Raw genomic sequence first — 15,475 nt, 5'->3', positions numbered from 1 at the left:
ATGATTGCTAAAACGAAATGTATTACCCTTCCCAGTGGTAATTTTGGTTAGCCAGGATAGAGCTATAAGTGAAAAATCTATTTCCAGTGTAAGAATTTAAGGCACAGTGAGCAAGGGAAGGCATACACTTTTTGAATGCAAGGAACTTCTTCTCAATTCTCCTGAAGTTACATCATTTAAATGACTATCTCTTCCATATATAAAGTCTGGCATGTAGCAAGTGCTCAATAAATGCTTGTTGAAATAATAATAAATAAAAGTCACAACAATTTCTCCCTGAGTCCCAGAACTTTGAAGCCTTTTCAAACTTTCCTTCTTTTGGTATCTATGGGGAATACATTTTTGAAGGTTGTTCTTGGTGTCTTTCAGAACCCATCAACATGGAGAGGGGAGAGAGTGAACAGACCCAGAAAAGGTAAATCCTGACCCTTTGACATTGATGAGAGGCATAATCCCCAGGGTGTCTGTGACTTGAATAGGTTTATGCCTAAGGCGTATTGAGACCTCAGCAAACCTGAAGTAGTGGAGAGGGAGAGAAAAATAAGACTAGTTAATACTTAGAAGAAAATAACCTGTTAATGGATGACAGGGTATCCAATGCATGATACCCAGAAAGCATGACAAGCTCTGTCATGGTCAAGTAATAGTCAATACAAAAGAGTTCTGAGGTTGTGAACATGGAATGCATCTTATCTGCCATGGTAGTCCCAGTACCTAGACTAGTATGCATCCTACATGTGTGGAATGAATAAATGAAGATGTGGGGAGCGACAACATGTTTGCTTCAGCCTCAGCATCTTAGTATCTGCTATAGCTCTGTTTAGAGTGTTCTTCTGATACTTGCTTACTTCATTCTTCAGATCTTGCCTCAAGCAGAAGTTTTTTAAAAACCCTATCCCAAACTAGAAAATGTTCACTTGTTACGGTGTCAGGTGGATCCCTGGCCTTTTTCTTAATAACACCATATTATGCTTACATGTTTGTGTAATTATCTTATTAAACTCTATAAACTAGACTAAACTACATTCTATGGAGGGCAGAGACCATACCAGTTAAGCTCATCATTGTGCTGCTAGCACCTAGCATGGTGCCTGGCATATAGCAGGTGCTCAATAAATGCTTGTTGAAAGAATGAGTGATGCATGAAGAACACATAAAGGTTCATAGCGATCAGTCCTTTCACAACATGAAGCTATCAGATAGTCTGTACCTCTATCCCTTCTAAGAAATTAAACTCCCAAGAATATCAAGGCTCTGACTGCATAGCCATAGGATCAAAGCAACAAATCACAAGCCTGGTTGCAGAGACAGGGTCATAACTCCCAGGGTGCAGACACCACCAAGAGTGTCCAGTACTTACCCTGATATGCCAGCCACTGTGATTCTAGCAACATGACTAATAATTTCAGGCACACTTGGACAATGAGAAAGGGTGTTGAAATCCTGCCTTACCCTGTCAGACTCAATTTCAAAAATGGTCTTGAAGAGCCTGCAGAGGGCAGGCAGCAGAGAATCAGCAGAAGGAATGGGCAGGGCCAGGCAGAAATAAAGGATAGTTGTTGGAGCATAGACGACAGTGTAGTGCATGTTTCTTTTCTCTTGCCTTCTCCACCTTTCTCTTCAATAGTTTGTTTTTCCTCATTGCTGTTCCAATGGCCACTCTATTCTGCCCTGTCATTGAAATCTAGAAAAAGAAAGTAGCTCAACTGTGAAATCTCATCCAATCTTTTCTTCTATTTTTCCAGCGTAAAAATCCATGAACCCGAAAGATCCGATGAAGCCCAGCATGCTTTTAAAAGTTCCAAGACACCTTCATGCGACGAAAGTGATACATATTTTTAATTAAAGAGTAAAGACAATAAGATTTTTCATTTGTTAAACAATTTCATTTGCAAGTTTCTGGGCAACATTTCTCATTTCTTCTGGAAAGCAAGAAGACATTACCATTAATGATTAGGGGACAGGGTCATAACCCCCCGGACTCCCTCTAAGTGGAATAGCTTCCCTATAACTCCAGCTGTTCTCCGTATGCCAAAAGCAGACATTAATTCTCTCATTGCTTCTTTTCACTACGGAGCACTCTTACAAGCCAAGCCCAGCTTAATGATTCATGGCCTGGAAATAAAATTTAGGACCAACACATCCTCCAGATCAGATTCTTCTCTTAATTTCATAGATTGTGGTTTTTTAAAAATAGAACTCTCAACTTCTGGAAAACTGCATTTTATCTGCCCCAAATTCTAAGCTGGTGCCTCACTGAATCTTGTATACCTGTGACTGAACAACTACCTCCTCAGTCTGGGTGGGAGTTAGGTATTTATGACCTCACAGTGCTAATACTTTGAAACATAAAGATCCATGTACTGTAATAATGTGATTACTATGCTCTAGAGAAAAGTCTATCCCTGCTAAGGAGTGCTTGTCCCTCTGTCAGGGTCAGTAAGGAAAATGGTGGCCTAGGGTACAGGCAACAATGAGGAGACCAACCTAAATTTGGGGAAATTAGGAAAGGCAGAGATAGAACCTGGAGCCAGAGCTAATATTGAGGAAGCTTGCCTTGCCCAACAAGCCCTAGTGGAGAGCACTAAATAAACAGGAAAGTGCTGGATCTTGTGAGATGGCCTGGGGAAGCTGTGAAAGAAACAACAGAGATCACAAGATTCAAAAGAGAAAAAAAGAGAAATCTTAATCCAACGAAATGCATGAAATGTCTGGTCTGTCCAGCCCACCAACAAATCTTGAAACAAGCAACAGATGTACAGTCTGTCCAAATGGACTTAAGACAGACAGCAGTTTCCCTGGTGGTCAGGGAGAGGTTTTGGTGATAGCCAAGTTATTGGGATGTCATCTTCCTGGAAGCAGAGATGAGGAGGGAGAGCCATTGTCTTGATAATGGGATGAGTGGAAGGAGGCTTAGGGCTCTCCACTCCTGGCTGAGAGAGAAAAAGCTGCATTGGAATTAGGAAGACCAAGATGCAGATCACGTAGGGGCTTCCTTAACCTACAGATGTCCTACAGGAATCTGGGCTGGCCCAGATTAGCAAATTTGAGTTGGATGTTTGTTTTTGCTGAAGGCAACCAGAGGAAACTGTGTACAGAGATGGATATACTGGGAGAAATGACTTTGGAAACCTGGCTCAAAAGTAGGATCAGTAAGGGATGGAGCAGTCTCTGTCCAAACCTAAAGAGAACTCTGGGGGGCCCAAGCCACAAAAATAGTTCCTTTATTTTACTTGAACAACCCCTAAGGGTTATAGACTGCGATGCTAGATAAGCTTGTCCATGTAGTATTCCCATGTGTGTACCATGCCCCAGCCTTCATTAGATTCCTAGCACCTGGCCGGTTTCTAACATGTTTTGTGCAGCACCATTTTTAATAAATGCTTATTACATTCATTTAAAAGTCTGAATTTTCTACTTTGGCTTCAAGAGTACTACTCAATCCTTGTGGTCTGATGTTCCCTGCTCTGTCCTCTGAATGTACTTCCTTTCTCTTGACGTGTCTATAGCTAGAAGCCTCTGACGCATCCTGTATCTTCTCCTCTTCTTTTTCCCCTGCCACTATTTGAGAAAAGAGGTTTGTATATTTCTATATGTTTATCCAGTAACGAGTCATAAAAAATCGAGTAAGAATGGTTGTTTTTAAGGACGACTAAGAAATCTTGAATAGGAAGGGAAGTTTACTTTTGAATTTGTAACCTGTGCTGTGTAATTTAAAAATTTTTAAATATGTGTATTAAAAGCTTTTCGTAAAAATATTCCTTGAAAACATTGTGAATATAAAAAAATGCATATATGTATATATATACAGCATTTCAGAAAATCCAGGAAAACTCTGGACAAAAGAAAATGACCTAGAGTCTGTGAAGGCAGGAATGTGTTTAATTTCTTACCGATGAATCCCAAGTACTTAAGATAGTTGTCTATCCTGTTGTTCATCTTCTTGTCTTTTGTTCTATTTCTTAAAGATTTCCTCAGCTTTATCTAACTTCTGCTGTATTTTTATTTCTGTTATCATGTATTATTTCCAGAATTCCTTTTTGTTCTCTCAAAACATATCTGTTTAAAGGTTGAATGACTTATTAACATGCCCTTTGGTAAGAACATCCCTCCTTTGTATATTAAATTCTCTGAACTGCTGTATTCTAAGACCAGGGAAAAGAAAAAAAAAGTCTAAAGAGATCATTAGGCAGAATAGTACTAGCTAACATTATTTCACGTTTACCATGTACCAGTTGCTCATCTAAACCTTTAAATTCATTATATTATCACATTAACCTTGTGTTGTAGGTAATGGAATATTATGCCCATTATGCTGATGAGAAAAATCTAAGCACAAAGATGAGTCAGAGTAATTTATCCAACATTGTTAACTTTGTAAGTGGCAGAGCTGGGGAGAATTTTGCAAAGCATCATCCCCTTCACCCTTTTATTTGCTAGCCTTTCTGACTACAGAAGAGACAGAATTTGAGTTGGTTGCAGTTCAAGTGCACTGCACTCTCTCAGCCCCACTCCACTGGTGACTCTAGTGGACCCATCACTAAGATTTCCACAAGTCATTCCAATCTTATATGGCCAGGTGCTAATAGATAAAAAGATACATAAGAAAAGTGAAAATGAGATTTGGGTCAAAAGGAAGTAAGTTGTTTATTGCTCCCAACTCCTTTCCTTCAGCCCCACTACTTAGTCTTTTGCAGTGCCCCTTCCTTCCTTTGCTATTCTGAAGCTAGTGTCATTTAGCCGATGTCCTTATATTTGTTAGCTGATATGGCTTGGCTATGTTCTCACCCAAATCTCATCTTGAATTGTAGTTTCCACAATCCCCATATGTCCTGGGAGGAACCCAGTGGGAGGTAATTGAATTATGGGAGTGGTTAACCTCATGCTGTTCTCAGGATGGTGAGTTTTCATGAGATGTGATGGTTTTATAAGGGGCTTTTACCCCTTTTGCTTGGCACTTCTCCTTCCTACCATCATGTGAAAAAGAATGTGTTCGCTTCCCCTTCTGCCATGTTTCCTGAGACCTCCACAGCTCTGCTAAATTGTGAGTCAGTTAAACCTCCTTCTTTTATAAATTACCCTTTACTTCCTTTATAAATAGTCTTGGGTATGTCTTTATTAGCAGCATAAGAAGAAACTAATACAGTAAATTGGTACTGAGTAATGGGGTGCTGCTGTAAAGATACTCAAAAATGTGGAAGCAACTTTGGTACTCGGCAACAGGCAGAGGTTGGAACAGTTTGGAAAGCTCAGAAGACAGGAAGATGTGGGAAAGTTTGGAATTTCCTAGAGACTCGTTGAATGGCTTTGACCAAAATGCTGATAGTGATATGGACAATGAAATACAGGCTGAGGTGGTTTCAGGCAGAGAAGAGGAACTTGTTTGGAACTGGAATAAAGGTGACTCTTGTTATGTTTTAGCAAAGAGACTGGTGGCATTTTGCCCCGGCCCTAGAGATTTGTGGAACTTTGAACTTGAGAGACATGATTTAGGGTACCTGGTGGAATAATTTTATTTTTATATTATTTTTTTTTTTGAGACGGAGTTTCGCGCTTGTTACCCAGGCTAGAGTGCAATGGCGTGATCTCGGCTCACCGCAACTTCTGCCTCCTGGGTTCAAGCAATTCTCCTGCCTCAGCCTCCTGAGTACCTGGGATTAGAGGCACGCACCACCATGCCCAGCTAATTTTTTGTATCTTTAGTAGAGACAGGGTTTCACCATGTTGACCAGGATGGTCTCAATCTCTTGACCTCGTGATCCACCCACCTCGGCCTCCCAAAGTGCTGGGATTACAGGCGTGAGCCACCACGCCCGGCCCCCCTGGTGGAATAAATTTCTAAGCAACAAAGCATTCAAGATGTCACTTTGGTGCTGTTAAAAGCATTAATTTTGTGTATTCACAAAAATATGATTTGGAATTGGAACTTATGTTTAAAAGGGAAGCAAAGCATGAAAATTTGGAAAATTTGCAGCATGACGGCTTGATTAAAAAAAAACAACAACAACATTTTCTGAGGAGAAATTTAAGCCAGCTGCAGAAATTTGCATAAGTAACAAGGAGGCAAATGTAATTGCCAAGACAATGGGAAAATGTCTCCAGGATATGTCCGAGGCCTTCACAGAGGCTCCTCTCATCACAGGCCCAGAGGCCCTAGGAGGGAAAAATGGCTTTCTGGGCCAGGCTGCTTTGTGCACTTTTGGGACTTGGTGCCCTGCATCACAGCCATGGCTAAAAGAGGCCAACGTATGGTTCAGGCCATGGCTTCAAAGGGTGCAAGCCGCAAGCTTTGGCAGCTTCCACTTGGTGAGCATGCAGATGCACAGAAGTCAAGAACTGAGTTTTGGGAACCTCCCATAGATTTCAGAGGCTGTATGGGAACACCTGGATGTGCAGGCAGAAGTTTGCTGCAGGGGCAGAGCCCTCATGAAGAACCTCTGAAAGGGCAGTGCAGAAGGGAAATGTGGGGTTGGAGCCCCCACACACAGTCCTCACTGGGGCACTGCCAACTGGAGCTATGTATGAGAAGAGGGCCACCATTCTCCAGACCCCAGAATTGTAGGTCCACTGACAACTTGAACCATGTACCTGGAAAAGTCACAGATACTCAATGCCAACCTGTGAAGGAAGCCAAAAGGGGTGCTGTACCCTGCAAAGCCACAGGGGCAGAGCTGCCCAAGGCCACAGGAGCCCACCTCTTCCATCAGTGTGACCCGGATGTGAGACACAGAGTCAAAGAAATCATTTTGGAGCTTTAAGATTCCACTGTCCCACTGGATTTTGGACTTGCATGAGGCCTATTGCCCCTTCATTTTGGCAAATTTCTCTTATTTGGAATGGGTGTATTTACCCAATGCCTGTACCCTCATTGTATCTAGGAAGTAACTAACTTGCTTTTGATTTTATAGGCTCATAGGCAGAAGGTACTTGCTTTGTCTCAGATGAGACTTTGGACTTGGACTTTTGGGTTAAAGCTAGAATGAGTAAGACTTTGGAGGACTGTTGGAAAGGTATGATTGTGTTTCAAAATGTAAGGACATGAGATTTGGGAGGAGCCAGGGGTAAAATTATATGGTTTGGCTGTGTCCCCATCCAAATCTCATCTTGAATTGTAGTTCCCATAATCTTCAGTGTTATGGGAGGGACCCAATGAGAGGTAATTGAATCATGGGGGTGGTTACCCTCATGCTGTGGTTCTCATGACAGTGAGTAAGTTCTTATGGGATGTGATGGTTTTATAAAGGGATTTTCCCCCTTTTGCTTGGCACTTCTCCTTCCTTCCATTCTGTGAGGAGGGTGTGTTTGCTTCCCCTTCAACCACTGTAAGTTTCCTGAGACCTCGTCAGCCCTGCTGAACTGTGAGTCAATTAAACCTCTTTCCTTTACAAATTAGCCAGTCTTGGATGTGTCTTTATTAGCAGCATGAGAAGGAACTAATACATTAACCGAGGCTTTAAAGCAAAAAGTCATCTCTGATGACTGCATTTAACCTTTCCCTAGCACCCACTGCTCACCCCTGCCCTCTTGCCTCATTCTGTTATCAGTCATCACCAGGCTAGACAAGCATTCCTCCCACTTTCACACCCACCTCTTCTTTTCTCATTCAGGACCTTATTTATTCATTCCAAGAACATGATAGTTACCTCCCAATAGATTTCAGTCTCCTGTCTCTTTGACCCTGCATTCTGTCCAATACACCAAGAGAAACAAGAAGGTAAACAGAAAGGAAGATCTCTCTCACATTCCCTTTCCCTAGCCACACAACTCTGATCTCCAGCTTCCTGGGTATTCATTCATAGACATAATATGCCTATATATAAGTATGTACACACACACACACACACACACACACACACACACACACACACTCCCCTTATTCAGGCAGATTTCATTTTAATTTACACCACAGTCTAAAGAAATCAAAAGACTCTTGCTAGGATGACTGACATCAGTCTTCAATGTAATCCTTCATTTTAAGCAAGTTAAAAACATATACCTGTGTGTATCAGTTTTCATTCTCATCAATATTCTAGCATCATTGTGGATCTTATAATAAAAGTGAGATTCCATTGGATTTTACTATGTCACCTATTCACTTCAGAAGAAAAGATACTTACAAATACAGAATCCTTCACTGTCCTAAGGCACAAAGTTTCAAACCTGCTTCAATCTGAACAAGTTACACCCTAGGTCTGGTGAGCAACAGTTACTCTGGAGGGATCTCCCAATTCCTATGTCCATATAGTTGTCTTTTTTGATTAGCTTCCTCAAGTGGTGGTGCATATCCTTCAGTAACTTTCTCCAGTAACTTTCTGAGAAAGGATCTGTGGGAAATATACTTAAGAGTCTATTACAAATGGAAGAAATTCGGAAAGCAATGAGGAGAACCTTTCCATTGTATGTGGCAGCTGAGGGCAGAAAAGAGAATAATTCACCCAACACCAAAGAGAGCCATGACCACAACTCAGGTTCCTGATTTTCAGTCCAGAGTTCTTCCCACCCCACTGTGTCCCTCTAACCTTCCTGTTAACTGGAAGAGCTGGAAAATAAGTGTCAACAGAGCATAATGAAGCAAGATTGTGGACTTCAGGTCAGATAGACCTAACACCACTATACTTGACTGTGTGACCTTAGGCTAATTACTTCATCTCTCTGATTCTGTTTTCTTATTTGTAAAATAGGGTTAATAATATCTACCTACCTTACAGGATCAAGGGCAATCCAAAAGATGAGGATTATACCATCTAAAAAAGAAGAGGAAATTAAAAAAAAAAAAAGAGCCCTAGCAAACAAGCAATTGGGTAGCTTGTTTCAGCAGGGTGGGCTTGAGGGTGGTGAGTGAGCATTAGCAGTGGTAGGATGGCAACTTCATGTGAGGCTGATGTAGGAGGAGTTGTAGGTTGGGCTGTACATGGAGTAACAGGCGTGGGCTTGGATTCTTTCATATAACACTCAGCCCAGCAGTCTTCTAAACACCCTGCTGAAAGCCAGAAATGCTCCTACAACTCTTCCTGCATCAGCCTCACATGAAGTCCCACTCTCAGGAACTCAACTTAGGGACTGAGATGATTCATGCTCTTACCTTATGCACGTGGGACTTTTCCATCTTTACCTTCTGAGACCAAAGCCAAGTTCCTAGGACCTCCTTTAGCTTTCCTTTGTCAAGATTAATTCCAGACAATTAATAATATCTACTTCTCTGAGAAGGTAACAGGAAGCTCATTCCTTACTAAATATAACATGAAATTCTAAGCAGTTAAGCTGAGAATTAAAAGGATCAAGGGCTCCTAGTCAAGATTTTGGAAGGCCCCTGTCTTGAGAGGTAGTCTTGTAGAGGATGGTTTGTACTGGGGAGAGCTGTGCAATTTGGAGGCAGGTAAACCAATTAGGAAACAGGCACAGTTAGCCTCTATGGGTTTGGCATTTCTTTTTCTTTTTTTAATGCATTTTAGGTTTTGGGGTACATGTGAAGAACATGCAAGATTGTTGCATAGGTATACACATGGCAGCGTGGTTTTCTGCCTTCCGTCCCCTCGCCTGTATCTGTCCTTCTCCCCATGCTATCTCTTCCCACCTCCCCAACCCCCCGTCCCTCCCCCATTTCCCCCCAACGGACCCCAGTGTGTAGTGCTCCCCTCCCTGTGTCCATGTTTTCTCATTGTTCAACACCCGCCTATGAGTGAGAACATTCGGTGTTTGATTATCTGTTCTTGTGTCAGTTTGCTGAGAATGATGGTTTCATGGGTTTGGCATTTCTAATAAGCTGAACTAGCAGAAGCCTCCTAAAATTTCTAGATTAGATCCTGGTGCCCAAGCTTATCAGACCAGGAGCAGGGCAAGGTAAACCCCATAACAAAAGTAAACCTAAATCAGAGGGAAATAGAAACTACCAGGAGCTGCTTTATTGGAGAGGGACCACAGGGGCTTTCTGCACTAAAATAAAACATGGAAAAAGAAATCCTAGAATGCAATGTTGGAAAAGTTGGATAGCCCAGGCATAGCTAGAAGACTGGAAATAGTATTAGAAATCACAGTTTTCTATTTAGTCACCAGGGTGAAAAGATCCTTCTCTTTAGCATAGACCCAGCACGGGGTTGGGGTAGGGGCTAATTTCTGGCATAAGAGACCAGAGGCACCAGAGCATGGAGCAAGAAATAGGAGCTGATTGCTTCCAGATCCCTGACTGCCAAATAATTAAAAGATTTTCTTAAATTCATATTTTGCAACCCAGAACATATACCTGGAGCTTATTATTAGAACATGTTAGGGTATAGTTCCAACGCTAACTGGTGACACAAACTAGTTACATGCTGTTTCCACCAGTCTATCTGCCACTTTTTAACTATTCACATCAAGTATTTGCCTCTAGGCATTGGGTCTCAACCTCTGTAAGAACAGTTGGGCTGTATCCACTTGATGGAAAAACAAGTCTATTCCTTTTTCTTTTCTTTTTTTTTTTTTCCAAAAAGTCAACCCATCCAATTAAATAAGTTCCTTTACAGTTTTTTTTTTTTTTTTTTTAAAAAAACGCATTTTTTTAAACTGGTTTTCTTCCAATTTTCAGTGTGTTTGTTGAACTCTCTTAGAGTCACAGTCTTAGAGTATTTTTGAGACTTCTGTTATCAATTTAAAAAGAAAAGAAAAGGAAGAAATGCTTTTTTAAAAACAATAAATCTTGTTCCTGTGTCCAAACGAGCCATGCATATTAACATGTGTGACTGTTCTCAAGGTTTAAAATGTTTCAGCTGGGAAAAATATATTGTAGAAGACTTAAAGATACAAGATGGCATCGCAATGAGAATTTTAAGAGTTTTCATTCTCCCTGAGAAATTACTTATATGGAGAACTTACTAGAAGTGGTTTATTTGCAGCAGGAATATAGGTATGATATAAGGAAATTCTTGATCATCAGAGTCTTTGCTATTAGAAACACACAGATGATATGATCCTATACCTAGAAAACCCCATAGTCTGTTCCGAAAGTCTCCTGGATCTGATAAACAACTTCAACCAAGTTTCAGGATACAAAATCAATGTATCCAGGGTTTTTATATACCCATAACATCCTGCCTAAGAGCCAACTCAAGAATGCAATTCCATTCACAATTGCCACAAAAAGAATAAAATACAGCTATACCAGGGAGGTGAACAATCTCTACAGTGAGAATTAGAAAATACTGCTGAAATAAATCAGAGAAGACACAAACAAATGAAAATATATGACAAGCTTATAGATAGGAAGAATCAATATTGTTAAAATGGCCATGCTGCCAAAGCAATTTACAGTTTCAGTACTATTCTTATGAAACTACCAATGACATTTTTCACAGAATTAGAAACATCTATTCTAAAACTCAGATGGAATTGATGCAGGGCAGATGAGCTTCAGATTGGGGCTTATCCTGGGAGAGTACTTGGCTTTGCTCAGGAAAGAATTCAAAAGTGAGTTGGTGGTAAAAGAAAACAGCTTTATTGAGGCGGCAGTGTTACAACTCTGTGACTGCTTCTGCAGAGCAGGGCTACCCCATATGCAGTGTGCTGAGAGCAGCAGCTCAAAGGCAGTTCTGCAATCATATCTACTTTTAATTACATGAAAATTAAGGAGTGGATTATGCAGAAATTTCTAGAAAGTGTGGTAACTTCTGGGTTGTCAGGACGCTGCCATGAAAAGGGACAGTAATGTGTAGGTGTTGCCATGGCAATTGTAAGCTGACATGACCAATGGTGGGCAAGTCTTATGGAAAGCTGCTTGTGCCCTATCCCTGGGGCATTTCTCAATTGAGCTAGGACTCAATTTGGTCTGATGTCTGAGCCCAGAGTCAAGTCCTGCTTTCTACTTCAGAATCAAAAAAGAGCCCAAATAGCCAAAGCAATCTTAAGCAAAAAGAACAAATCCAGAGGCATCATGTTACCTGACTTCAAACTATACTACAAGGCTATCATAACCCAAACAGCATGGTACTGTTACAAAAACAGACACATAGACCAATGGAATAGGTTAGAGAACCCAGAAATAAAGTCACACACCTACAACCATCTGATATTTGACAAAGTCAACAATTGCAAACAATGGAAAAGCATTCCTTATTCAATAAATGGTGCTGGGATAGCTGGCTAGCCATATGCAGAAGATTGAAACTGGACTCCTACATTTCACCATATACAAAAATCAACTCAAGATGGATTAAAGATTTAAATGTGAAACCTAAAACTGTAAAAACCCTAGAAGAAAACCCAGGAAATACCACTCTGGACGTTGGCCCTGTCAAAGACTTCATGATGAAGACTCCAAAAGCAATTACAACAAAAACAAAAATTAATAAGCGGGTCCTAATTAAACTAAAGAGCTTCTGCACAGCAAAAGAAACTATCAAAAGAGACAACCTACAGAATGGGAGAAAATATTTTCACACCATGCATCTCACAAAGGTCTAATATCCAGAATCTAAAAGGAGCATAAATCAACAGGCAAAAACCAAATAACCCCATTTAAAAATGGGCAAAGGACATGAATGAACGGACAGTTTTCAAAAGAAGATATACATGTAGGCAACAAGCATATGAAAAAATGTTCAGTATCACTAATCATTAGAGAAGTGCAAATCAAAACCACAATGAGATACCATCTCACACCAGTTAGAATGGCCATTATTAAAAAGCCAAAAAATAACAGATGCTGGCAAGGTTGCAGAGAAAGGGAACACTTATACAATACTGGTAGGAGTGTAAATTCTTTGAGAACTCTTCAGACTGTGGAAAGCAGTCTGGAGAGTTCTCAAAGAATTTAAAGCAGTACTACCATTCAACCCAGCAATCCTATTATTAGGCATATACCCAAAGGAATACAAATTGTTCTACCATAAAGATAAACACGTATGTTCATGATGGCACTATTGCCAATTACCAAAGACATAGAATCAACCCAGATCCCCATGAATGGTGGGCTGAAAAAAGTAAATGTAGTAAAGTCAGAAAGACAAAAACACATTTTTACACCACCTTAAACCTATGTAAGGTACATTATTGTTCGCCTTCTCCTCCTCTTCTTCCTCCTCCTCCTTCACAGTGCTGTTTATTGAGAACACCATGTGCCAGGTACTGTCTGTTAAATAATTTACATACATTATCTTGGGAAGAAGGAATAAAGGCTATCTTGAAAAAAGTCTAAAAAGTTGTTTTAAGAAGAGAAGGAGGAATCAAAAGGAAAGAAGAATGAATTGAGATATTCTGAGAATTTAGAGAAGAAAAAAATTAGAGCAACAAAACAGTGAACTCGTATTTTGTTGTATTGTGGCAGGAAGAAGGTGCGATTTGAGCTTGCATTGTCCCCTACTATGATTCAGGTATAAATGATCATGAGGAGAAAACTGGTGGGGAAAAGGAGGGTGCTATGAAATCATCCATCCTAAAGAAAGAATCCAGGCATGGATGTTTGATTCAGGAATCATGGAACTATTGTCAAAAGGGAGTGGGTATAGTTTTGAGGAAACCAGAATATCTGTCACTCAGCTTATTGTCTGATTCATATTTGACCTGAAGATGGATCCAGTTGGAAGAAAGAACATCCATGGATCATGGTGATGTCATGCACAACCTTTTTCCAGCCATACTTGAAACAAATCTACTCCTGGGTTTTTCCATTTTGTGAGCCAATAGACTGTTTTCTTCTTGCTCTCTTCTCTCCTTCAACCCCCTTTTTAGTCCTCAAGTTGGTCTTACTCCTTAAGTCAAATTTTCTATTACATAAAAAAAATCCTAATTGATAAATTATAGAATGGAAAAGTGTTGGCCTTGCTGAGTCCAAAGGCACAATCAATATTTTCGAGCCACCCTCTTTCTCTCTCAAATTTTGTTCTTGGCTCAGATTTTCTTTTCCTGTTGATTTCTTTCCCCCCTGCTATAGGAAGATTCCTCTGAGCAGCTGGGAAAGAAGGCTACAGATGGCTCCAGTGCATGTTGTCCACAGCATATTTTCCGTTACCTCAAGCAAAAATATTCTTGAGGAGGATGCAGATTGGGCTCACTTGGGTCACAAATTCATCCCTAAAGCAATTACCATGGCCAGGGATTTTTGACTTTATTAAAAGGCCCAAATATTTTTCTCTTCTGCTCCTTCCCCCAAATCCTAGGAGAATGGAGTTAACCCAAAATTAAATAAATAGAATGGGGAAAAGTGGTATAATAGATATTGCTGGTTCCCCACCCTTACCTGGCCAAGGCATCCATCCCTCAGATGCCGTGAATGTTGACTCTTAACAACCCACAGTTGCTCTCTCTGTGAGACTTGCCTTTGACCAAACAAGAACCCCTTTGCCTAATTCTATCTTTATTTAAAACTTTATTTTGTTCACTATGAATTTTTTATTCATTTTTATTTATTTAATAGGTTGCATTAAAATAGTATGAATCTTGATTATTGAATTTGTGACTTTCTCTCAAATTTTACCCTGCTCACCTCCCCCTAGTCCTGGCCTTGGTTAAGAAGCTACACTCCAGCCCTCCATTACCCCTCTAAGAACAAACCTCAGCCAATGATTAACTAATGTAGGGGTAAAAAGGTCACCCCCTTCCCTCAAGGTAGGGATAATTTTGCAGAATTTGTGTTCCAGAGTTGCCCCAGGATCAGGCACTAAAGCTAGTCACCAGCTAAGATCACATTCTTGCTTTTATCCCTACTCTGTCCTGCCTTACTCACTCTCTTTTCTTGAGAGCATTCCACACATATCACTTAGGTAAGATCACCTGCCTTTGGCTCTGCTTCTAGGGAAGCCTACCTAAGAAAGTTGATACCAGGAAGGGTCCTAGGAAGCAGACAGTAAGGGTAGGATTTTGTCATTGGCTTACCCACCGGTTGGATAACAATAAGACCAGGTGCTGGATGCTGTGTGCCACACACAAAAAAGTATTTTTGTGGCAACAGAAAAGGACTAAGACACTGCGGTAGTGGATTTCTAAGGCTTTTACCTGTAGTGACTTGTAATGGGATACAGGGGTAAGAGTATGCACTAACTGATAGAATATCCTAGCCTGCACATTAAAGTTACCTGGGAATCTCATAAAAATTCCTAGGCCCAGACCACATCTAAGACTAATCACATTACAATCTCTGGGGGTAGGACACTGGCACTGGAATTTTCAGACACTCCCGGGGTATTCTTATGTGCAGACATGTTTAGAAACTACTGCCTCAGGCAGTTGGAGAGTGTAGAGTAACAGTGCCTATAAGAAAGGATTGTGGAATTGGATAGCTGCTGTTAATTATTATTGATTCATGGCAGTAAGAAAAATCTCAGGCTCAGATCTATTAATCAACAACTTTAAGGTTAGGTGCGGTGGCTCACACCTGTAATTCCAGCACTTTGCGAGTCCAAGGCCGGTGAATCATTTGAGGTAGGAGTTCGAGGCCAGCTTGGTTAACATGGTGAGACCCCATCTCTACCAAAAATACAAAAAATTAGCTGGGCATGGTGGCGGG

At 40.7% G+C, this 15,475-nt stretch overlaps 1 protein-coding gene across 3 annotated transcripts in view; it reads left to right on the top strand.

Annotated features, from left to right (window-relative positions):
• Positions 1-6,188, top strand: part of CD86 (CD86 molecule) — a 67,337-nt gene extending 61,149 nt beyond the window's left edge. For all 3 annotated transcript variants that reach the window (XM_003941646.3, XM_074404254.1, XM_003941647.3), the window contains exons 6-7: positions 370-415; positions 1,746-6,188. In XM_003941646.3, the coding sequence (XP_003941695.1) occupies positions 370-415; positions 1,746-1,842 (143 nt within the window). In that variant the 3' untranslated portion in view covers positions 1,843-6,188. The remainder of the gene's footprint in view (positions 1-369; positions 416-1,745) is intronic.
• The last annotated feature ends 9,287 nt before the right edge of the window (positions 6,189-15,475 follow it).

The sequence above is a fragment of the Saimiri boliviensis genome, chromosome 8 (genome assembly GCF_048565385.1).
Source record: "Saimiri boliviensis isolate mSaiBol1 chromosome 8, mSaiBol1.pri, whole genome shotgun sequence".
Lineage (NCBI taxonomy): Eukaryota > Metazoa > Chordata > Mammalia > Primates > Cebidae > Saimiri > Saimiri boliviensis.
Note: the sequence above shows the minus strand (reverse complement) of the source record. Positions and strands in the feature narration are given on the sequence as shown.